Source organism: Phyllostomus hastatus, unplaced genomic scaffold (assembly GCF_019186645.2).
Source record: "Phyllostomus hastatus isolate PE091 unplaced genomic scaffold, TTU_PhHast_1.1 phas_scaffold_317, whole genome shotgun sequence".
NCBI classification, from domain to species: domain Eukaryota; kingdom Metazoa; phylum Chordata; class Mammalia; order Chiroptera; family Phyllostomidae; genus Phyllostomus; species Phyllostomus hastatus.
In genome coordinates, this window is record NW_025334023.1 from 26,824,682 (window position 1) to 26,848,918 (window position 24,237).

A 24,237-nucleotide genomic window follows, 5' to 3' on the forward strand; every position below is an offset into this window, starting at 1 on the left:
TTTACTATAAGAAGTGTCACAAAGCAGTAGATGGTTAACTGCCAATAAAATGACATAATAAACAATTAGTGTTATAAAAACTTGGGGGAGTTTGGTGGAGAGAAACATCATTAGGTCACATATGTGTACTGACCATACTCATATATCAATTAAGATATTCCTTTAAAACTTCCCTTTAGTAACCTTTGTTAGAGGATCTAACTGGACAGGGATGAACTCTCTTGGCCATTCTTTCTAGGGTATTTAGTTATTGAAGAACTTAAAGGGCGTCATTGTCAAAGGATTTATCTATTAAGTAAAAGGAAACGTTATGAGAAGAATAAGAGAAAACAATTTGAAGTTAAAATACGATTTGAGAAATTTCAACTTCTGCACAAAAATTCACTTCATCCTTCAATTTCTTCTTTCCTGTAAAACGTATTCACGTAAAATCAGCTTTACAAGACAGAACCAGTTTGGAATATAGGCCAAGAAATTTACCACTAACTGAAGACACATATGTGTTTCAATTCTAGGAAAACTGGGCCTTGCAAACTTTCTTCCTGAATTTCTTGGTTATTTGCATTGAAGAGTACGTGGTAATTCCTCCCTTTGCTGAACTTTCTTGCTTTTACAGTTTCTCCTACCTGAATTTTAAGCACCTTGTCCACACCATTGCTATTCTAGGCTATACATTCTAGTCTACATAGCATTAAGTGACCTTCAGCTATGACCAGTTTAATGGATCAACACATTTACCCAACCGCCGTATCTTAGACCCTTTGGGGGTTTTCCAGTCTATTTTAATATATTTAAACCCAATGCTGGCAGACTTCAATTTCCTTTGTTCCTTGAGTAGACTTGGTTTATGCCTGGTGACCTCTAAAAGGGATAAAGAGGAGGCAGCTGTTGAAAAAAAAAAATGAGATTGGCAGTTTTAACCAGTTTGGTAGCTTTGATATCCTAGACTTGCTAGCTCCCCCCACCCTCCCCCGTACCACTCTGATTTTGCATCACAACACCACACTGAATCCCAAAGTAAACCGGGGTAATTTTTTAAATTAAAAAGAAAAAGATGCAAACTAGTGATAGCGTTGTTTTAAATCATCTAAGATTCATCCTGCGAACAGCAGGCCTTTACAAATCTGCGTACACTAGCGACCTTTAAAACCGAAGCCGAGAATACTGATTGTGTTCTAAAAAGCGTAAACAGGTGATGTCATAATGCACAGTCCTCCGTGGTCACAGCCAAGGCCCGGCCAGGAGTTGGGGCCCCATTGAGCACAGAGCTCTGTGTCAGTGGGTGAAGCAAGTCATCTACGGAGCTTGGAGGACACCCGTGAGGACCAAGCACCGACCGGGCTCTCGTTCGGTACCTGCCTTTGTTCTCACTGGGGAGCTGGTTTCCCGGCGTCCCGCGTCGGGAACCCACGTTCGACCTGCACGTGCGTTGCTAACCTAGCCCCCTAAGGCGAACAGGCATCACTTCCCTCGCCGCCGCCCCCCTCCCCCCATCCCCGGCTCGCTCCGGTCTTGTCTCCTTCCCATTTCTGTCAGCCAGAGATTTCCCCAATTATGTCTGCCTTCTCTCTCTAGAGCGTGAACGCAAAAATCCTGACTCACCATTTTTTAGCTTTGGAAGAGGCCAGTCCAGCACACTAGTTTTAAAAGGCAATTTGTTCTCTGAACATTCCTTTTCAAGCAGCGCTGTGTATTCTGCGTGTATCTGACCAGCTGCCTCAGGAAGGACTTTTGGGTGAGAAAATAAACCTGTCTCTTTGGCCCTTTAGTGCTAGTCAAATAGAACTTGCATTACTAAAAGGACTGTGAAAAGGGCTTCAGATAGGAAACCGCGACACCGGAGGTTTTGTGTCTCCCCCCTCCCCCGATTAATGGTGTAAATATGCCTTAAACATCCCCTACTCTCCGCCCAAACTTCAGGTAATTGGTCTTTTGCAATACGAGGCTCACGATAAATGATGCGTAAAGTTCTCAGAGCTCCCTGGACGCAAAGCCCTACGTGATTGCAGTCTTCTTTACAGCTAAACTAACATTTGGGCTGAGAGAAAGCCTAACCACTGATGTGACGGTATGAACATTTTAGTTCCTCACCCGCAGCCCCCCCCCCCCCGCCACCTCCCCAACCTTTCTCAAGAAATCAGGAAATATTTACTTCAGTTTTAGATCCACCAGCGAGCTCTAGCTCCCAACTATTAATCTCACCCTCTCACCATTTCAGCAGGGACCTATAGAGGGGGAGTGGCTTGCCTTCGGGAAGGGCCGAGCTTCTCTGTTAATTTGCATACGACACACCCTCTTCCTCCTATTGGCGGAGCAGCGCAAACTGTATTCCCTCCCATCCCACTACCTAACTAACCCGCCTTGTCCCTTTAGTTCGTAGCCTTCGAGATAAACTTAACTTGCCCGGAGATTCAAGGCACCCTAGGCCTCTGTGATTGGCCGGCGCAGCTCCCAACCTAGCTCTAGTTGCTCATTGGTAGCGGGCTAGCGCCCCGGAGGCGTGGCCGGGGCTGTCCGATCGGCGGGAGGGGGCGGTACTGAGTGTGGAGGTGGTGAAGGTGGTAGGGAGGCGGGGGCGGGGCCGCACTGAGGCGCTGCAGCGGCGGCGGAGGCAGCGGTGGCGGCTGCTCGTCCTACCCAGGCGGGGGCGGGGGTCTGGAGGATGGAGGCGGGTAGAACAACGGGACGGTGAGGAGCAGCCGCCGCCGTCTCCGCCGTCGCTTCGGGAGCCGCCGCGGTAGTAGCCTGGGACAGCGCCGCTTGCTCTCAGGTCATCGCCTCCTATCCCGATATCCCGCTGGAGGAGGCTGAATCTGAAGCGCTACCGGCGGTGCGGGGTCGGTCCAGCTCTGCAGCGGCGCAAGCGGCCTCAGTGACAACCCGGTCTCCGCCCGCCGCCCGCCCTCGTTGCCCGCAGCCACGATGAACCGGGGCGGCAGCAGCCCATCGGCCGCCGCCAACTACCTGCTCTGTACCAACTGCCGGAAAGTGTTGCGGAAGGTACGGGCTCGGCCTGAGGTCCGGCTAAAGAGGGGCGCTTCCTGCCTGCCAGGGCTCGGGCTGCTTGCCCCCGGGCGCACTCTTGGGGCGAGGCTCAAAGGGATCCTGGGACACCTTCCCTACGCCGAGACCGAAAAGGGGGGCGTGGGTTGAGGGTGCAAGGTTAAACGGTTGCTGCTGCTGCTTTTATCTCTGCGGGGACAGACACTAGTCCCGAGGGGTTGGGGATTTATTTTTCGTAAGGGAGGAGCGTGGGACCTGTTCGATCTTTCTCTTGGTGCTGTTGGTGGAGGTTGGTGCGAAATCAGAACAGCCTGTTCTGGTCTCGCGGAACCTGTCTCCCTTTTTGCTGTGCCTATCTCTTGCGGGTGTTTTTGTTTACTTGGTTGCTTCTGCCTTCCTTGCGCGCTTTCCCCTAACACCCCCTTTTTACATTCTTCTGATGGTCGTCTTATGTCTGTAGCTCAGTCATGGAAGGTACTGGTAAAGTAGCTTCAACTTTATGCCCATGGGAAATGCTATTCGACCTTTCATTTCCTCGGGCTGGGATTGGGGGAGGAGGGGACTGAGGTAGATGTGAGTTATCCCTTTTTAGTAACTCCTGCCGCCCCCCTCGTTTGTCCAGAAAAATCGGACGCACCATTAGCTTATTGCTTCTTAAGAGTGACTGATAGAAAGTTTACTCCAGTATTGGTTAACTTACTTGGCTTAATCGTTCCTTTAACGTGGGGCGGGGGGAGGGGGCGGGGGGGGATGTCGCTTTAGACCCAGAAAAGCTTTTAATCAGACTTTAACGCTGGGCATTGGATAATATTATAATCAAATTGTTCTTTTCCAAACTATTTTTTCATTTCGTTAAGTGGAAACATAAGTTGAGGTGCTTCTGTTTGTCCAGTACAAATGAATTAAAACTGCTGAGCTATGCAAATGCGTTGGGACTGAAAGACTAAGATGAAGAGGGCACCGTTTTTAAGTCAATTTCTCTAAATACAGTTCAGCTGGGATTGTTCTTTATTTATTAAGAAAGAAAGCAAGCATCTAAGTAAGCAAGCTCAAATATTTGCGCTCTTTGTCCAAAAACTGTTTTTCTTCCTCTGTGGGTCAGGCCAAGTGCCAATCAAAGTTGTTTTTCAAACCTCTTTTCCCTGCAGTAGGGCTGCAGCTTTTTTTTTCTTTCCTATTTTATTCGAGAGCGTGAAGAAAGAAAAGGATTGCAGATTTGATGTTAATTGAACAGTTATATATGCCTTAAATTGCTCTTATTTAGTATGTTTTTCTTAAAACATTTGTATTAAATGTTCATGTTGAGTATGTGCAGTTATTTTTTTTCCATAAACTCTGGAATCAAATTACAGTTGATACTTGTTCAGCCCATTGTAGGGCAGCTTGTGAGAAATGTAATGGATCAGAAGTGCAGATCTGCTTAGTCCAATGTTAACTCTTTCACTGCAGGGCCAAAGGCATCTCAAATGAGCTTTTAAAAGAATGATTATTCCCTAACTTTAAAAGTGATAGGTTATGTCTTTAACATGAAAAAAAGTGTTGTTTGTTACACATTTGTTTTAACTCAAGCCTGACTAAAATAACAGCTAGTTATTTCTTTTAACTGAATCAGGAAAAAAGAACTATATTGGTTTTGATTTTTTTTAAATGACTAGCATATTGGTAGGCTAATAAAATGTTTGGAGGTGCTATAGGCTTCAGAATCTATTTTTATTTTTCCTTTGAGAGAACCATGGCTATGGATCCATCATACTCTGCTAGCATTCCTTATATCTTTGTCTTGGCTTGTAAGAATCTGTATTTACTCAAAGAAAATTTTCATTTCTAAGCATTATTAATGGAAGAGGTATATGGAAAATGGATAGTTACCATTTTCACATTTTGTAATTGCTGTTCATACCTCTGCCAATAATCCAGTTTTTAGTGACTCCAAGGGGTATTTAATATTGATTCATGCAGTAGCATGAAATAGCTGTAGATGGAAATGGGATTGTTTGAGCCAGTTATGACATGACTTGGCAACATTTGTAGCTTGTTAAAGAGTACTAATCTTAAATGTTCTTAAAAGATACCAAGTGTGTTTAGCATTTGCAATTCTTCATCCTAAAAATAGCATGTAAGAATTTATTTCTAATGAGATGGTTTTCTTGTTGATACAAAGTATATAATTCTAAGTAAAATTTATCTACAGCTTTCTAAATGTGATTCTCTGAATTTATCCTGTTTTCCACTTATAACTAAGTGAGTCATAGCATTTTAAATTTTTGTTCAGTGTAGTTAATAATGGAAGAATGAAACTCATGCACACCCAGTGTGAATTAATCTTTTGCTGTTCTGACCCTCATTAATGATGAAGGAAGATCCACCTTTATTTGTGGCATGATGCCTTTTTCTGTCAGTGGCTTAATTTGTTACAATGTATTGAATTTGGGGAGGGTAGGGGGTAGTGTAGGGATCTTAAAAAAGAACTGGACTCACCTTCACATGAAGTAATTTAGTTTAAACCAATTATCTAAAAATAGAATTTTATATTGTATGAGAGTCACACTTAGAAGTTCCTTTATAATTTTGCTTCAGTGTCCTCCAAAGTAAAGAGCTTCTTCAGTTACGGAACATGTCTAATTTGGTAACTTTAGGTCAGTAAAAAGAATGGAGAAGTAAACTGCAGAGGAAAACAAACAAAACTGTCCACAAATCTATAACTCTTACTATGTCTAACTTGTTCTATTATCAATGAAATAATGCAATAAAGTTTCTAATAAACGAGGAAATGCTTGTATTTATTTTGGAAAAGTTAATGAGTTTGAAAGTGTAATACATTTTACTTGAAGAAATTCCAGGGACAACTAGATAAATTTTAAAGTGGAATGCCAAACTGCATTAAGAAAGGTAGGTAACTGTCAGTCCACTAATTTTCCAACAAATGAAAGGTGGCACATTACAATGGACTTTTATTAAGCAGTTGGTGCTTTATTTTTATTTTTATTTATTTTTTTAAAGATTTTATTTATTTATTTTTAGAGAGGGAAGGGAGGGAGATAGAGAGAGAGAAACATCAATGTGCGGTTGCTGGGTGTTATGGCCTGCAACCCAGGAATGTACCCTGGCTGGGAATCGAACCTGGGACACTTTGGTTCCCAGCCCGTGCTCAATCCACTGAGCTACGCCAGCCAGGAAGCAGTTGGTGCTTTAGATTGAATGAAATTCTGCACTATACAGAATTTAACGCTTAAAAATTCTAAGTACATTTAGTAGTTTTAGTGGTATATATTTGTTGGTTGTTGTAGTTTTCCACTTCGCTTATATAGTCACTTATTTTGAAAATTTTGATGGTTCTGTAGGCCAAGAGACTAAAAATAAAATGGGAAATATTGGATTAAACCATACAAACCTCATTTTTTTGAGTCAAAATTGTCAGTTAATAGCAATTCAGTATGGTTCTGAGAACAGAATGGAATTGCTTTGTCTGTGGCTATATTCTGCCTTATTTAATCAGGTTTCTTACATACATAGTTTTGATTGTCAAAAGCATTTTTTTTACTTCATTTTATCTAAGTGAACTAAATGGAGATTAAGCAGTGAGTTTATGATAGCAACTTACTATACAGTAGTTTTCAAACAGCTTTTTATGGGCCCCTGAAATACTCGTATTCAAAAATGCTTGAGTTGGATTAAATTTTTAAGTTGGATCCAATTTTAACATTGTTTAAAAAGTTATCTTTGGTTGTAAGGTTTTTGTATAGGTTTGACGTAAACCTTGTTCTGCTACCTTTTATTTGAAGATTTTTGTTAATATGACTTTTTAAAAAAAGATTTTATTTATTCTTGGGAAGGGTGGGAGACAGAGAAGGAGAGAAATGTAAATGTGTGGTTGCTTCTCCTGTGCCCCCTACTGGGGACGTGGCCCACAACACAGGCATGTGCCTTGACCAGGAATTGAACCAGCCACCCTTTGGTTCACAGGCACTACTCAGTCCACTGAACCACACCAGCTGGGGCAATATGACACTTTTGAGAAAGATATTCATTGATTATGAAGGCACTGGCCTTTCATTAAAATATTGTTTCTGTACATATCTACTTATGTTAAATTTTTACATTTGAGAATGCAAACTTAGTGTTATCAGTAGTTACTTTGACAAAAACTGATAAAAATAATTGTTTTGTATGTTTATGTGCTTCACATTTCAGGTTCAGTATAAGATTTCATTTGTAAAAGGGATTCTGCTACTCTTTCCATGCCCAAATAAATTGCTAAAACTTAACTGCTAATGTAGTGATTCTGGGATCCATAAAATGTGCTCACAGTTAGGTCTTTGATAGGTCCTTTATAAAATTGTGGGCAAGTTAGTTAACCTCCTTGAAACTTAGTTTTCTCTGTAAAATGTAGATGATTTCCACTTACCTTACAGGTAGCTGCATAGCTTGAGAGAAATAATGCATGTTAAAATACTTTGTAAACCATAGAGTACAACTATAAATATAAAAAGAAGACAAGCCTATTTATTTTTCTTTTTTCCTCATATCTTAGTTTTTTGTGTTGTGGCAATATATACATAACTGAATAATTTGGTTATTCTTTACATTTTTGTGCCATTTCATTATTGCCTGTAAATGGGAGGTAAAGATACGCTTTTAGTTAGAATGATGAACATTTTAAAATTTGCATATATGTATTTGTATCCAGTGCCCCGCCCCCCGGCCCTGCCTTAAATAGTAATCCATTGGGTAGCTTTTGTTTTTTCAAATAATAAAATAAAATTGCATTTTGGACACTTCAGCAGAAGAGGGAAATTGATACTAGGTTTGAAAAGACTAAAAGTTAGGGATGATTGTGCTTTTAGAAGTTGGGGGCAATTCTAGGGCAAAGCAAAACAAAACTGATTTTAATTTGGGAGAAGAGTTATGGAAGTAAAAGTCTCCTGTCGTTTCCTCCATCTCTTCATCTCTTTCTTTTTTCCCCTTTGAAGGGATTGGGTTATGTTTGTCTAGACTACCACAATTTTTAGAGTGTATTCACGTTATCTCAATTGATTTTCACAAACGGAGAACATTTAAGTGGCGTGGCCTTTGTCATACAACTAACTAGTAAGGTGTCCATTTAATTCTCATTACTGCTTCTATAATAAATAAAACAGTATTTCAGTTGTCTGCCTCAGTATTCAGGTTGTCAGAGAGTATCCACATTCCAGCTTAAGCATCTTGGGAATGCCTATAGGTACCTAAAAAAGCACAGGTAATATTGGTTGGAAATACTAATTTTAGCTACTCTTTGACCCTTTATTACAGAGCACCTGGTAGGAAAGGAAAGGCGTTAGCTGGCTATTTTTACTATTTCTGTAACAGTTGTTTTGGTTCATTCCTTCAGATAAAACAACACTTGTCTAATACGATCTTCATATGCTGGTGGTGTCCAAGACCTTTTGGAGATCAAGGGTTCAAAAGTATTCTTATGGCCATACTAAGATTTTATTGCTTTTTTCCACTGTGTGCAACAGCACTGAAGTAAAAACTGCTGGCCCCTTAGTGTAAGTCAGGGTAGTGGCACCGAACAGTAATTGTATTTACTGCCATCTATTCAGTGGGGAAAAAATGCATTTCATTTAAGAGTGTCCCCAGCCCTGGCTGCTGTGTCTTAGTGGATTGAGCACTGGACTGCTGCAAAACAAAGGATCACTGGTTCAATTCCCAGTCAGGGCACATGCCTGGGTTGCGGGCCAGGTTCCCAGTAGGGGCATGTGAGAGGCAACCACACATTGATGTTTCTTCCCCTCTCTTCCTCCCTTTCCCTCTCTAAAAAGTAAGTAAATAAACTCGTGAAAAATTTTAAAAATGACTGAAAAAAAAAGAGTCACTGAAGCAGTAAGAATTTAAATTTAAATCTTGACCTTGAATGTCTGTCTGCTTAAAATATCCTGTGTGACAAAATTAGAAGTATGTAAAGCACTTCTGCATAGCACATTCATTATCTGTAGGTAAAGAATATGTGCAGTTGTTTTGGTTACAAGCTAAACTACCCACTTTTGAAATGTAACACCATTTAAAAAGCTGTATTTTTAGCAGTTTTATTCAAAATTGCCCCAAACTGGAAACCCAAATATCCTTTAACAAATGACTGTAAAACAAACGATGGTATATCCATACAATGGAATACTGCTTAGTCATAAAAAGCAACACGCACGAGTCTCCAAAGACATTACACTGAAAGAAGTCAATCTCCAAATGTTATATCCTCTATGATTCTATGTAGGTGACATTTCTAAAAGAAGCAACTCTAAAGGGACAGAGATTAGATCAGTGTTTGTCAGGGGCTGCAGTGGGGCGAAGTTTTGACTACAAAGAGGCAGCATTAGGGGAGTTTTTGGGTGATAGAATTGCTGTTTCCTGACTATGAAGGTAGGTAGACAAATATGTGAAAATACACCGAGCTACACATATGAAAAAGTTAATTTTATGTTAATTTAAAATTAAAAAGATGTTCAATAACCCCATTTTTATTTAAAAGAATACCTGTCAGACAAACTTTGGGTATTTGGTTAAAAATTCCTTTAAAATGGCTGTGGCCCTAAAATTTCAAGGAAAAAACCTGACAGTATTCATTACCAGTGAAAAAAATTCAAACTTTCAAGGAAATACTAGAATTTTGGAAAATGTATATCTGCCATCATTAGTCTGAAAGCTTCCCAATTCTCAAAGGCATTCTTCTTGGGTGATACTAATGAATATGGTATTTTGATGTATAACAAAATTTGGCAACATTTGGAAGATCTGCATAAGTCAGTGAACCAGTATCTTCCAAGTGACCAATGTATAAAGCCATTGCTATCAGGCCCTGCCTTTTTCAGCTAAGAACCAATCAGTTAAGCACAATGGGCATGATCTTTGCCATCTGATTTTTTTTTAAAAAAAAACAAAGTATTGTCAGTTATTTTTCTTAAATTTTCAGGATCACTGCTCATTTTTGAGAAAAATCTTCATCAAAATCATACATGGGTAAAAGATCCATTCAAAGTACAGGACACAAATTTTAATAAAACTAGGAAGTTAAGTTCACCGATAGGGTTTCAGATTCTACTTTGCAACTAACCTTTAAGAACCTCTACTTGTCAAGTTTTGGTGTGATATCAAAGGAGAATATTTACAACTATCTTTCACATTTTCCAACTATATTATCTGTGTGAGGCCATATTTTCCTAACTTTGGTCAAAGCATATTACAAGAGATTGAATGCAGAAGCACATATGAAATTTGGCTATCATTTGTACTAAAGAGAGTTGCAAAATTGTAAATCACTCTTTATGATTTGGAAAATTTATTCTTATAAAAATATGTGACTTACATAACACGTAAGGGATTATTATAAATGAGTCAAACACTTATAATTTTCTGTTTTAATTTCTAACACAGTAAATGTTGACAGTTGTAACCAACACATAAACAAAAGCTCTTTGGGGTCCTTGATAATTTTTAAGAGAGTGAAGGGGTTTCAAAACTGAAGTATTTGAGAACTGCTGAGCCACAGTTCTGCATAGCAATGAGTGGAACATACAAATTCTTCAAAACTACTATGACATCTCCAGAAAGTCTTTTTTTTTTAATGTTTTTTTGTTGTTCTTCCATAGTCACAATTTTCCTCTTTGCTCTTGTCCGCCCAGCCCACCCACCTCTCACAGTCAATCCTCACCCCGTTGCCCATGTCCAAGGGTCATCCATACCTGTTCCTTGACTAGTCCCTTCCCCTTCCCACCCTTGTCTCCCTCCCTTCTGGTGCTGTCTGTTCCTTGTTTCCTTGCCTCTGATTCCATTTTACTTGTTTGTGTTCATTAGGTTCCTCTTATAGGTGAGATCATATGATACTTGTCTTTCACCTGGCTTATTTCACTTAGCACAATATTCTCCAGTTCCGTCCATGCTGTCATGAAGGGTAGGAGTTCTTTCTTTCTCCTGGATAGTATTCCACTTTATAAATGTACCACAGTTTTTTGATCCATTCATTTACTGATGGGCACTTAGGTTGCTTCCAGCACTTGGCTATTGTAAATAATGCTGCTATGAATATAGGGGTACATAGGTTCTTCTAAATTGGTGTTTTAAGATTCTTAGGGTATAATCCCACCAGTGGAATTGCTAGGTCAAAAGGCAGTTTCCATTTTTAGTTTTTGATGAAATTCCGTACTTCTTCCACAGTGGCTGCACCAGCCTGCATTCCTACCAACAGTGCACTAGGGTTCCCTTTTCTCCACATCATTGGCAGCACTTACTTGTTGATTAATGATGGGCATTCTCACAGGTATGAGGTGGTATCTCATTGTGGTTTTGATTTGCATCTCTCTGATGGCTAATGATGTTGAGCATCCTTTTACATGTCTAAGGTCTTCTCTAATCTTCAAACTCCCTTCTCCCTCTATTCCTAGGATTGCCATGCTATCCAAGTATACTGTATTTATTGCACTTAGCACAAATTAAAATTAACAATTTACAGATATTGTTCCCGTATAAAGTTCCTTCTTATTTGGGGTCTGGTTAATGGAAATTTTATTTTTAGCAAAATAGGATTTTGATTTAAAAATGTATTGCACGTGTGTGTGTGTATGTATATATATAAACAGTATATTTACATTGGATACAATGTAACCTAATATAACTTTTCTCATTTTCCAAAATATGTCTTATAATGTCTTTTTATTTATTTTTCTCTTTATAATGAACACTTTCAGAAGTTCAGTAGGAAGGACTATTTTGTCATCTTTGTGACCATGGGAATGTTTCAGTTAAGTATTATACCAGACTTTGGACAGAGTTCTGATAGGGAGCAAGAATGTTAGTCCTCTAAGACAGCATACTGGCCTTAGGTCTTGGTTCTTCTAAAATGTAAAGTGGCCATTGCTTTGATATGGACACATACTTTACCTCCTGGAATCTGCTAGTGTCCTTTAAGGGATGGCTGTTTCAGAGTAGTTAAGGGAATACCTTCAAATTTCCAAGATTCTCTGTAGGTCATCTCCTAAGGTTCACTTCCCCATAGAATTCTGGCTAAGCCATTTCCTCTTTCATCTCTTCCTCTCCTTCACCTCCCAACTCCTTTCCGTTGGAAGTCCCCCAAGCCAGCTGTGGTATCCTTGTTGTTCGTAGGCCTGGACTACCCCTTAGCTAGCCTTTACTTTTTAGATCCACCAGAAGTGAACCATTCATTGGTTTATGGGCCAGGATATTGCCTGCCTCCTGAGGGACACATGAATATTACAGGATATTCAGTGATGGATTGAGATACCTTGCATTTTGCTGCTGAAAGCTTTTAATAAGAAATGATAGGCATTTAACTTTGTTTCATAAAGAATGTATTAAGCATGCATATGAATAAGTATGACCAAGTATAGAGATGGCTGATTTAGGGCCATATTATTTCTTGCCCTAGAGATTTCTTACTTAACAAGTACAAAATATGTATTTTGAGTACTGTTTAATAGCTACTTGTAATAGAAGTATACATTCTCATTTCTAGATATATATTTTATTTTTACATCTCCCTCAATTGCAAAGATGGACCTAGTCAAAGAAACAAAATCTTTCTTTGCCAATAGTGGAGATATGTCAGATTTACCTCATGGGTAACTAAAGCTAGATTTTGTGAAATATGACTGTTAATTCTCTGGGACTGCAACTCTTAGTTTTGAAATGCATTTTATAATATCATCAATAGTAGTTTCCCTTCTGCCTGTGTGCCATAGACTGTGCTAAATATTTAAGCTCTAGTGATGTATCACATTTACTTGTCATTATAAACCTATGAACAATTACATTTTGTGGATGAAGAAAGTAGGGCTCCAGAGAACTTTAGTTAACTTGCTTAAGGTCAGAATACCAATAAGTGTCAGATTTTGAAACCTGAGTTTCAAAGCCTGGCTCATTTTACAGGTATAAACACTGTATTGCCTTACATTATACATGTTTTCTTTTATGTAGAAGACTCTTAGAAAATGTAAAATTAATGAAACTTAATGTGACCTGTTTATTTGAGAGATTAATAGGAGTCATTTCAAATTCAGATATTTTCTACTTTGTACATTAGAAATGCAAAATTTCCATCTATAATAAGTAAGTTGAGAAACAAATTGAAGTTCTCATTGAACAGTTTTGAGCTTGCTAGCTAGCTATTTTATCTATATAAATCTGTTGTTAATTATGTGACCTTTATTTCCTAATCCAAGAATGTATTTTTCTGGATTTCCCAGCAAATTCTGACTTCCTCGTTTTGCTAACTAGCCATTCATTAGTTCAATAACATCGATTCATTCAATATTGCTGTAGTATCTCTAGCATAAAACACTGTCTAGAAACATTTTGAGTTAAATACTGTCTCTTGACTAGGTCATCGAAGAAATATTCTCACATTCTGGTGATTTCTTTTGTAGTTAAAAAGTGATTTATGAGGATAAATAACATGAATGTTCATTTCCATCATTCATTTTGGTTTCCTGTGTTAAGGCAAAAATAATGGTAAGGGAAGCAAAGAAACCCTGGGACTTGCATCCTTCCACAGGCCTTTCTCCTTACAGTTCCTATAGTAAATACTACAACTGTAGATGAGTTTCTAGTCTTACAAAGGTTTTATGTTGTGGGAAGATGTCATTCTGCTATTTGTAAATTAGAACTGAGAGAATTCCATGGAAACACAGTAAGAAAGCTAGTTAAGTTCCAGAGTACTACTGATGTGACAGGTATAGTCAATAGGCACTTACTGATTAGCCTGGAAACCTAACCACTAGGTATAACATTGTTTCCAGGGGAAAATATATCCTGAAATAAAAGCAGTTGATTCACTGGAGTCTATCTTCCCTAATTTGTTATACTTAACACTAAAAACAGTAATGATTTCAACTGGAAAAAAAAAACATTTTTAATACATTTACTCTGAGGATAGTTTAGTTATTGTATCTAATAGGAAAACTGTTAAGGCCATTGCATTCAGTATTCATGTGGGAGTTGAAAAAAAGAAAGGGATAAAAATTGGGTTATAATCAGGGAGTTTGGATAACCAAGGACCATCATCAAGCTGGCTTATTCTTATTCACTCTGTTCTAAGTCTCTGGCCCAGCATTTTAAGCAAGGTTGCATATTTTTTGCTACCTGTCATTGTCTCATTTTTTTTTCCTTTCAAATATTTTATTTATTTAGTTTTAGAAGAAGGGAGGGAGAAAGAGAGGGAAAGGAACATCAATGTGTGGTTACCTCTTGGCCCACCCCACCCCCTACCCACAGACCTGGCCCGCAACCCAGGCCTGTGCCCTGACTGGAAATTGAACCAGCGGCCCTTTGGTTTGCAGGCTGGCACTCAGTCCACTGAGACACACCAGCCAGGGCCGCTGTCTTTAAGGTAATGAAAAAAAAATAGTAAATTTTAACTCCCCAGGAAGTTTCCTTTTCATATGAAATTAGGAGTTTAACTGTGTAACTTAATTTTTGGTATAAATTAATAAAGGAAAACAAGACCAGCAAATTTACTCCACTAAAATAAAAACAAAGCAGAATCACCTAAGCTAAAGGTACCTTAGCACTGAGCCCCAATTAATGTTAAAATTCTTATATTACTTAAAATTAGTGACTTTTCAGTTGGAGTATAGAATACCTATTTCTGTTCAAGTTTTATTTTTTTTAGTGGAGTAAGAGCTATATAGTTAATCTTTTCAGATATTGTTTTACACTGTGTAGCTATTAAAATAACAAGGTACAGATTCTAATATTCCTTAGGCAAAGTGCATTGTTGAACACCCAAGATTAGCATGAACTTAAAACTTCTTATGATTATGCAGGAGACCTATATGCAGGAGACCTATTTAGTATATAGTGCCCTTAAAAATGAAGGAAAATACATGTTTTGGTAAATGAGAATGTAGAAATAGTTCTTCCTTTTTTGATAAAAATACATAGATTGCAGTCTTATGCCTACTTGATATCTCAACACTGTTACCCTTTCATGGCCTTCATATTCTTAAGCAGTCAAGAAATGTAAGGGCTGTAAAGATATATAAGCCAACCACTCCCTTACTATATGAGTATCTTTCATTCATTTATTCATTCAACAAACATTAAGTGTTTCTATCTGTTAGGCACTAAAAAACACAGAGTGAAGACATCAGAGTTTTTGCCTAAGTAATGTGATGAATTGCAACATATCTGATTTCACAAAGAAGTCTTAAGATTATTCTCCTCTCTTGACAAATAGTACAGAACAGGGTTTGGTAAACTTTTTCTGGAAAGAGCTAGACAGTAAATCACTTTAGGCTTGTAGGCCTAAAGGATAGCCTAAGTAGTTGTCTCTGTGACACCTACTGAAGTCTGTCTTTGTATCATGACACCAGCCATAGCAACTCTACATTAAAGAGTGTAGCTTTGTTCCAATAAAACTTTACTTATGGACACTGAAATTCTAATTTTATATAATGTTCATGGGCATTCTTCTGATTTTTTTTTAATCGCTTAACAGTATAAAACCCATTCTTACCTCCCAGGCAGTACAGAAGAAGACAGTAGGCTGGATTTGCCCAGCATTTGGTAGTTTGCTGACCTCTGGGGACAAAAGAAAGTGCAGTGAATTTGACATCAGAGGCCTAGATTAACTGACCTTTCTGAATTGTGTTTTACTTATTGTTAAAATATACATAGTAATAGTACTTATTAAAAATGTTTTCTGTATCATTCTAGCTATTATTTTATTGGTGTGCAAAATTAATCAAAAGCAGACTGTCATTTGTAAAAATTTCTAATTAGAATGACCTGTCTACATAGTACCTGGGTAAATACCATGTAATTTTGATGGATCCAAAGTAAAACTGAATATGTAGATACTGAATATACTTGAAGGCACATAAGTGAGGTCATTTAGCACTATAAACAGAATGCTTTTTACCTCTTTTTAAATTGTCACACCTTATTTGATTTCAGTAGAGGTGCTATTATGCCTTACAGAGCCTTAGATTTTAATTAAAGTTACATTTTGACTGTTTTCCAAAACTTAATTTATTATGAGTGGTTTGGATTGATGTGTTGTAGTACAAAATTAATCACTCAAGAACCTGAATATATTTTGTGCTGGTCAAAGTCCCTGTGTTAGGATTTCAGAGCTCTGTTATTCACGTGTCTTTGAGGGCTCTAGAAAAGAGATAATTTGTGGTAGTTCTATAGACACTCTTTGTGACTACTGATAGGCAGTGCTGACAGGCACAGTAGTTTTTCTACAGTAAATAATTTTAAAGTGTTGAACTCATTCCATTGAAAACCTACTTCTGTAACTAACTTCCTCAACCATCATAAACATAGTGGCCCTCAGGAAATGTGTCATGTAATAAAGTAAAATAAACATGAACTTAGGAGCTGTTAAAGGTAGGACATACCTGAAGGCAGAGATAGATGAATGCTGGTATTGGGAGTGTGCATGAGAGGAGGGTAATTCAGTGAAAACAGACACCTCTGATGAGAAGAGATGGCGGTCAGTAATTTAAAAAACGGAAGATGATTTGGAGGGATATCAGTTGGGAGGGGGTAGGGGGAGAATGGAGGAAAAGGTGCAGGGATTAAGAAGTATAAATTGGTGATTTTGTGACTTCGTGCCAAGATAGAGGTGTAGGTAGACACACTGTGCCTCCTCGCACAACCAAAAGAAGGACAGCAACAAATTTAAAAACCAAAACTGACAGAAAATTAAACTGCACGGAAGTTTGACAACCAAGGAGTTAAAGAAGAAAGATTCATCCTATAGGTGGGGTGGAGACAGGCAGCCGCTGGAGGACTGGGGAAGGCAAGGCTATGACTGGTGGACCCACATTGTGGCAGATTACAAAGTCTATGGTCCCACATTCACATGCAGATAAACTGGGGAAACAACTTGAAAATGAGAGAGACCTCACAACCCAGAGTTTTCCAGCAGGGAAATAAAGCCTCAAACCTCTGACTGAAAACACTGGTGGGGGTTGAGGCAGCAGTAGGAGAAACTCCCAGCCTCACAGGAAAGTTTGTTGGAGAGACCCACAGGGTCCTAGAACATACAAAACCACCCACCTGGGAATTAGCACTGGAAGGACCCACTTTGCTTGTGGGTAGTGGGAGAAGTGACTGAAAACTGGCAGAGAGCAGAGCAAGCACACTATTCCCTCTTGGACCCCTCCCCTACATAGAGCGTAATAATGCAGCGACATGGGCTACCTCACCCTGGTGAACATCTAAGGCTCCACCCCCTACCACGTAATGGGTGGGCTGAGACAAAAAGAACAGCCCAAGTGGAAGAACAGATTAAAGCTCCAGAAAAAAATACAACAAAGCAATGAAGAGATAGCCAGCCTATCAGATGCACAGTTCAAAACACTGGTAATCAGGATGTTTACAGAACTGGTTGAATATGGTTGCAAATTAGAGGGAAAAAAATGAAGCCTATGAAAAATTAAATAAAAGAAAATGTACAGGGAACCAACAGTGATGGGAAGGAAACCGGGACTCAAATCAATGGACCAGAATGAATAAAGAAACATTCAACGAGAACAGAAGAAACAAGAATTCAAAAAAATGAGGAGAGGCTTAGGAACCTCTAGGACATCTTTGAACGTTCCAATATCTCAATCATAGGGGTGCCAGAAGGAGAAGAAGAAGAGCAAGACATTGAAAACTTATTTGAACAAATAATAAAGGAGAACCTCTCCAGTCTGGCAAAGGAAATAAACTTCCAGGAAGTCTAGGAAGCTCCGAGTCCCAAAGAAGTTGGATCTAAAGAGGAACATACCAAAGCACATCATAATTACATTATGCAAGATGAAAGATAAGGAGACAACCTTAAAAGCAGCAAAAGAAAAGGAGATAATTACCTACAAAGGAGTGCCCATGAGACTGTCAGCTGATTTCTCAAAACCTTGAAGGCAAGAGGGGCTGGAAAGAAGTATTCAAAGTCATGAAAGGCAAGGACCTACATCCAAGATTATTCTTCCAGCAAAGGTTTCATTTAGAATGGAAGGGCAGATGCCCTCAAAGTGCTTTCCAGATAAGGTCAAGTTAAAAGAGTTCATCATCACCAAGCCCTTATTATATGAAATGTTAAAGGGACTTATCTAAGAAAAAGAAGATAAAAAATATAAATAGTAAAATGACAACAAACTCACAGTTTTTAACAACCGAACCTAAAATGAAAACAAGCCAACAACTAGAATAGGAACAGAATCCTAGAAATGGAGATCACATAGAGGATTATCACTGGGGGAGCGTGTGGGGGGAGAGGGGTGAAAGGTACAGAAAATAAGTAGCATAAATGGTAGATAGAAGATAGACAGGGTGAGGTTAAGAATAGTATGGGAAACGTAGAAGCCAAAGAATGTATATGTCTGATCCATTGACATGAACTAAATAAAGGGGGGGAATGTGGATGGGAGGGGGTGTGCAGGGTGGAGGGGAATAAAGGGGGGAAATGGGACAACTGTAATAGCATAATCAATAAAGTATATTAAAAAAATAAAAAACAAAAAGTGTAAATTGGTAAGATCAAAATAGATGGGGATGTTAAGAATAGTGTAGGAAATGGAGTAGCCAAAAAGTTACCTATATTTTTTTGGACCATAAGAGACACACCTAGGTTTTAGAGAGGGGGAAATAGGAAAAAAAATTTTTGAAGCAAAAAATGTAAAATATTTAATAACATAAGTAACATACTATTTTACCAATGTAAATAGAACTCAACAGCAGCATTAACAACCACTATTCCTCCCAAATTTGGGAGGGTGCGTCTTATAGTCCAAAAAATATGGTATATGTGTATCCCATGGACATGAACTAAAGGGTGAGGGATCGCTGGAAGGATTGGGGGTACCGGGTGGAGGGAGGCAAAGGCGAAAAATTGGGACAGCTGTAATAGTGTAATCAATAAAACACATTTAAAAATAAAAGATAAAAATGAAAAATCATTAGTCAAAATATTTTTATAGAGATGAGCTTTAAAAATTTTACACCAAGCACCTAATCAATAAATATAGTATGGAACCATTTACCTGTCACATATATGTTAGAGGCATCAGTGTATAATGCTTCCCATAGTTGAGACCAAATGACTCCCAGAGAGAGCAATGACAGCCAGTGCCACGTGCAAGATTCAAACCGTATTCAATCAGAATTTTCACTGAAATGAAGATGGATAACTATGCATTTAATAATGTGTGGTCCAAACTAGATCTGATGGGACGTTCTTGTAACAAATTCTTATGATTGCATATTATGATTATTTATGGGAGAATTTAAGTGTACATAATCCATTCATTGATATGGGTTATCATTCTTATTCTCTTTTATGAAGTAATCACTAATCTGATACGTTTAGTTTTAAAAACAAATTCCCATGATGTATAAGCAGCCATTAATGGAAACTATCTTAATTTTCATTGGTGTTAAACTTTGCCAGGTAGTACATGACATCTGTGTTTTTCTCTTGCATCCTTTACTCTTGGTCTTTATTAAAACTATTGCAAAGAATATATTTGTCATAATAGCAAATGAAAAGAATTGATCATTAATGATTATCTTTATGATAACTCCATTTAACTTCAGATATTTATACAATTGGATTTTTTAAAATATTAAGAAATTAATTTAGGATCTTACCATCAGTGTACAACAGCAAGTTAACCTCTTTAATGTTGGTGTCACTAAGGTTTGAACCTGTTGTGGTAATGTGCATTTAGTAAGTTTAACATTTAGGAAGACACTGTTCCCATTCATGAAAGGTATTCTGATGTCATCAAAAATGAAGTAATTTGTCCTCTAGAACTCCTAACTTGTCCATCACTTTTTCCGGTAGTAGGTATGTATTTCATTACCGTAAAAGAGGGGAGGAGTGCCTTGTTACTATACAAAGTCATTTTCTTACATTCTGTCCTTATAGTCATGTTAATGTATTTTAGTGTTTATGGATAGTTAACTATTTGACAGAATTATTTAGCACTTGAAAACTAAAATATAATATGGTGTTTTCCATGGTTGTAAATCAATCAGTTCAAGACAAATTCTACTCCCATTTGTAGATCAATCAATTCAAGGTAAGGGATTTCTAAAATAAAGATGTAAGTCAGTTGGAAAGTTAGATTGGATTCACAGAAACTTGATACATACCTTTTCTGGAACGTATGTATTGAGTAATTGCTTTGGAGTAATTTCTAAGAAAAATTTACATTCAAAAACTAATTTCCTCCTCAAAAATTTATAATGGATGCTTGCTTTTCAAGGCCAGTTGAATTCAGAGAGGACACGGGGCATTTCCTACTGGTTAGGGGCTTATTTTCTTCAATGTCATTGCAACTCACAGCAGTTATCCAGCCACTGGATAGCAATTTTTAGGCGTTAACTTGGTTTTGCTTGAATTAATATCCTTTGCAGATTGTTCCGTCACAAACTGGAGCTATTGTTTTACTTTATATGGTCCATTTTTGGAAAGATTGAAGTAATACATTAACAGGGAATAACAATTCTATGGGCTAGTAAGCTTGTTTATCATCAAGGACAGTGGTTCTTGAAGTTTGGTCCTGGGACCAGCAGCATCAGCAAAACCTGGGTGTTTGTCACAAATGCAGAATTTGGGGCCCACTGCAGACCTGCTGAGTTAGAAATTCTGGAAGTGGGCCCGTCACTCTGTATTTTAACAAGGCCTCAAGTAATCCTGATGCTCTGTAAGGACTGAGAACCACTGTTCTGCGATTATTAACCAAATGCTTCTGTAAGTCAAAATTGCATATATCCATTTTATTTTCAGTATGCACCATCAGTTGTTTGAGAAATACAGAGAAAAGAGGAAATTGATGCAAATTAATTAATACTGATAATAGTGGTAGTACCAGCTCTAGAATCAGGGAGATTCCAGATTCCTTTAGCCTGTTTCAAAGATATAATCATAAATTTGGACACTTAGGTATAATGTGCTATAACCTTAAGAAAGATATGTCTTTTAGTTGCTAGATTCTAAACTTTAGCTTAAGCAAAAAAGGAAGTTGGGCTTTGAAAGCTTGTTTGTGACTGAAAGCAAGTGAACATTTCTCTTGGAATTGCTTGTTTACATAAAAATAAGTGTTTTAGTGCCAACAGTGGTAAGATGGGTCTTACCATCTTAGGTTATTTTTACTTCAAGGAAGAGTAATGTTTTAAGCTTTAATGCAGAAGAAAATTATCTTGGACTTTTTTGTTTCCATATTCTTTTTACCATTTTTAAAAGATTATTTTTTAATTATGGCTGACATAGAGTATTTTATTAGTAGTGACAAGACAAGTCTACAACCCATCTGGTACCATACATAGCTACAACTTAATTGACTATTTTCCCTATTTTATATTTTACATTCCAGTGACTATTTCTCTAACTGGCAACTTGTACATCTCAAGGACTTTTATTTTTTTAAAACAGAAGAAATGATAATGTTTGTCCTAAAGATAGGTTTAGGACAAATTGATGTATTGTTTTTTAATTGTTTTGAGTCTCTTAGACAAGATTAAATACACATGTAAATTGTGGATATTCTTTTTACCTGTAAACTGGTATCTTACTCTTCAGTGACAGTTACAAATGGGGTGTCAGAAAGGCACATCACAATGCCTGAAAATTAAAACAAAACAAACCTGAGGAATGTATATTGTACATGAGTCTTAGATAAATAAAAGGGATAAAAGATTGCTCTTTGAGAAGGAGAGAATGTTTCAGTTTATTGTACTTCTTCTATGTAGGATACTATACATAAGTAATTTTATTTTACTATTTGGTTGCATCTAATTTTTAGGTAATGGGAGTTTTCCTTATATTGCATCTAGCTTAATGTATTTTAGCCTATGTTGATCTTACTCATGAAAGGTAGACTGTAATTATTCCCCCCACTCTCGTATTCCCTGGTGTCAGCAGCCCCAGAAGCATATGTAGTTACTTAATTATAAACCATGGAGAGTGATGTTTTTCTCTTGACCACTTTTCTATCCATTTTCTGTGAGGAGAGAACTAATACAGTACCTTAAATAGAACTGTCTCCATGGCAATGGGCAGTCAGCTTTTGACTTTGAGACTCTCAAAAAAGGAAATTTTAAAAAGCATTTTCATGGCCTAAAATAGCAATATGGTAAAAATAAGGTATAGGAATATTTCCTGCCTATTTTTGCATGACTGATTAAGCTAGCATAATATAGGAGAGTTTTTTAAACATAGCACTTTATATCTGAGTATTTCAAAATGCTATACAATATCTTTCCCTTAATGAGTGAGTGGTAATTATTATCTTCTGATTCATAGAAACTTGAGAAGCTCAGATATAAGCTTAGGATTGAGGCCCATGCCTGAGAGAAAAAAGGTTGGCTAACTCTGGTTGTAACTTTATTCTCATAAAAATTAAAAATACAAAATGACGGGCCATTCTTCATTATATTTAAACAGAAGTATCTCTGGAACACTGGAAGCAATGACAAGATTAAAAACAAAAGCTTAACAATTTACTCCATTTTTTAAAACTGGCTCCTGCAATTTGGGCTCTATGGATCAGTTAAAAGACCTCTGGCAACCTGCCTCCCTTTTTCCCTGTTTCACCCACCCCACTTAAGAGGCAAAGCCCTTTGCTTCTCACTGCTGGGCCACCAAGCCTTCAGTAAAGGTCAGTGTCAGTACTATATATTAGGAGCTAGAAAAGAAGAGCACATTATCCTCTGTAATCTTCTTTTGTTCTTTTCTATATTTATTTCTTCCTTGACTAAGCCTTATCTCAGTATACTATTAATTTCCAGTTGAATCATTTCTCACCTTTAAAGTATCAGTAAATGCTTAATACTCTGAGGTTACTATTAACAAGAAAATTGGTTAAACAAATGATGTGACATATACACAGTGGATGTAGACCTATGTATTGAAGAGAACAGCCGTCCCTAATAGGTTTCCCCTGCAAAGTTGTAGAGTTTTTCATTTTTTAAAAAAGTAAAAAGATACATACAGAAAGATATATTCAAAATTAATATTATTAATTTCTGGGTAGTGGATTTTCTGGAATATTTTTACCATCTACTTTTTTTCATTGTCTTTATGTGTTTTAGCAATAAACATGTATTTTATAAAAATTCAAGAGCTAGTTCTGTGTCAAAACAATAGAGTAGAACAGGTAAGTGAAGGATAGTGCACAAAGCAAATCCAAATGAGATGGTAAATTAAAGGAGATGGTAAATTAAAGACACATTGGAATAAAAACAAAAGCTCTTAGATTTAATAACTGTCCCTAAAAGCAGTGGGTAAGTTGCCAAGGAATAATAATGTTTGTGTAGGTGGCTAATGAGAACTCAGATGTGTACACATAGATATATACAATCTGGAAATGAAGATGGTATAGGTATATTGATAGCATATTCCTTTATGTAAAATCAATCGTTGCAGAATTTCTTTTTAGGAATAAGAGGTACTTAATAATTCTCAACCAGAAAATTACTTTTTTCTCCCTAATTTTGAGTTAAAAAGATAGCTACCGTTTTCTTACTCAACTTTTATACTGTATGGTAGATAATATATAAACTTAAGGAATTATCAAATATATAACTTGAACATTGTATGTTAATCTAGAGATGTTATTAGAACCTGCAGATAGGACAAGTTGGTTATTTTATAAAATAATTTAATCTTATAGTTAATATTTACTTCCCAGAGTAAGAACAATTGAAAGTACAATTGAACAATTGAAAGTATGCAGAATATGACCTAGGTTTTAGAGTGCTTACTGTGTGGTTGGAGAGAAAGATACTCTCTAAATAATTATGAAGGGAGGTAAAAATGGAAAATATGTACTACTTTGGCTTTTTATAGGTATTCATAGATTATTGTCTTTAGGATTTATGAAGGCATGAATGAAATTTCAGTCATCCAAATATGCTACTCTATAGAAAAGAATGGTTAAATATTAAATACTTGTTTTTTTTCAAGGCAGCAAAATGTGATTTTGATGACTTTTGCATTAATGATTTTTTAAATCTAAATTTTAATTATTGAAAATGATCATATATTTATTAAAATACCTGTAACCAATGTTTTATAAATATGTGTTTCTCACTTAAGTGGCTTTATTTTCCACGTTTGTTTAACATTTTAATTGTTGGCATCATTTTTTGAGTGAAATATTGAATTAACAGATCACTGTGAGCCAACTAATAGTTTTCTAAATCTAATCTGTATAAATCTTTTCTTTAACTTGTTAGATAATGTTTAAA

General features: G+C 37.2%; 1 protein-coding gene across 1 annotated transcript in view; it reads left to right on the forward strand.

Annotated features, from left to right (window-relative positions):
- The first annotated feature begins 2,579 nt into the window (after window positions 1-2,579).
- The window catches only part of SESN3 (sestrin 3), a 78,040-nt gene continuing 56,382 nt past the window's right edge, over window positions 2,580-24,237 (forward strand). The window contains exon 1 of the mRNA XM_045817780.1: window positions 2,580-3,000. Within this exon, the coding sequence (XP_045673736.1) occupies window positions 2,923-3,000 (78 nt within the window). The 5' untranslated portion in view covers window positions 2,580-2,922. The remainder of the gene's footprint in view (window positions 3,001-24,237) is intronic.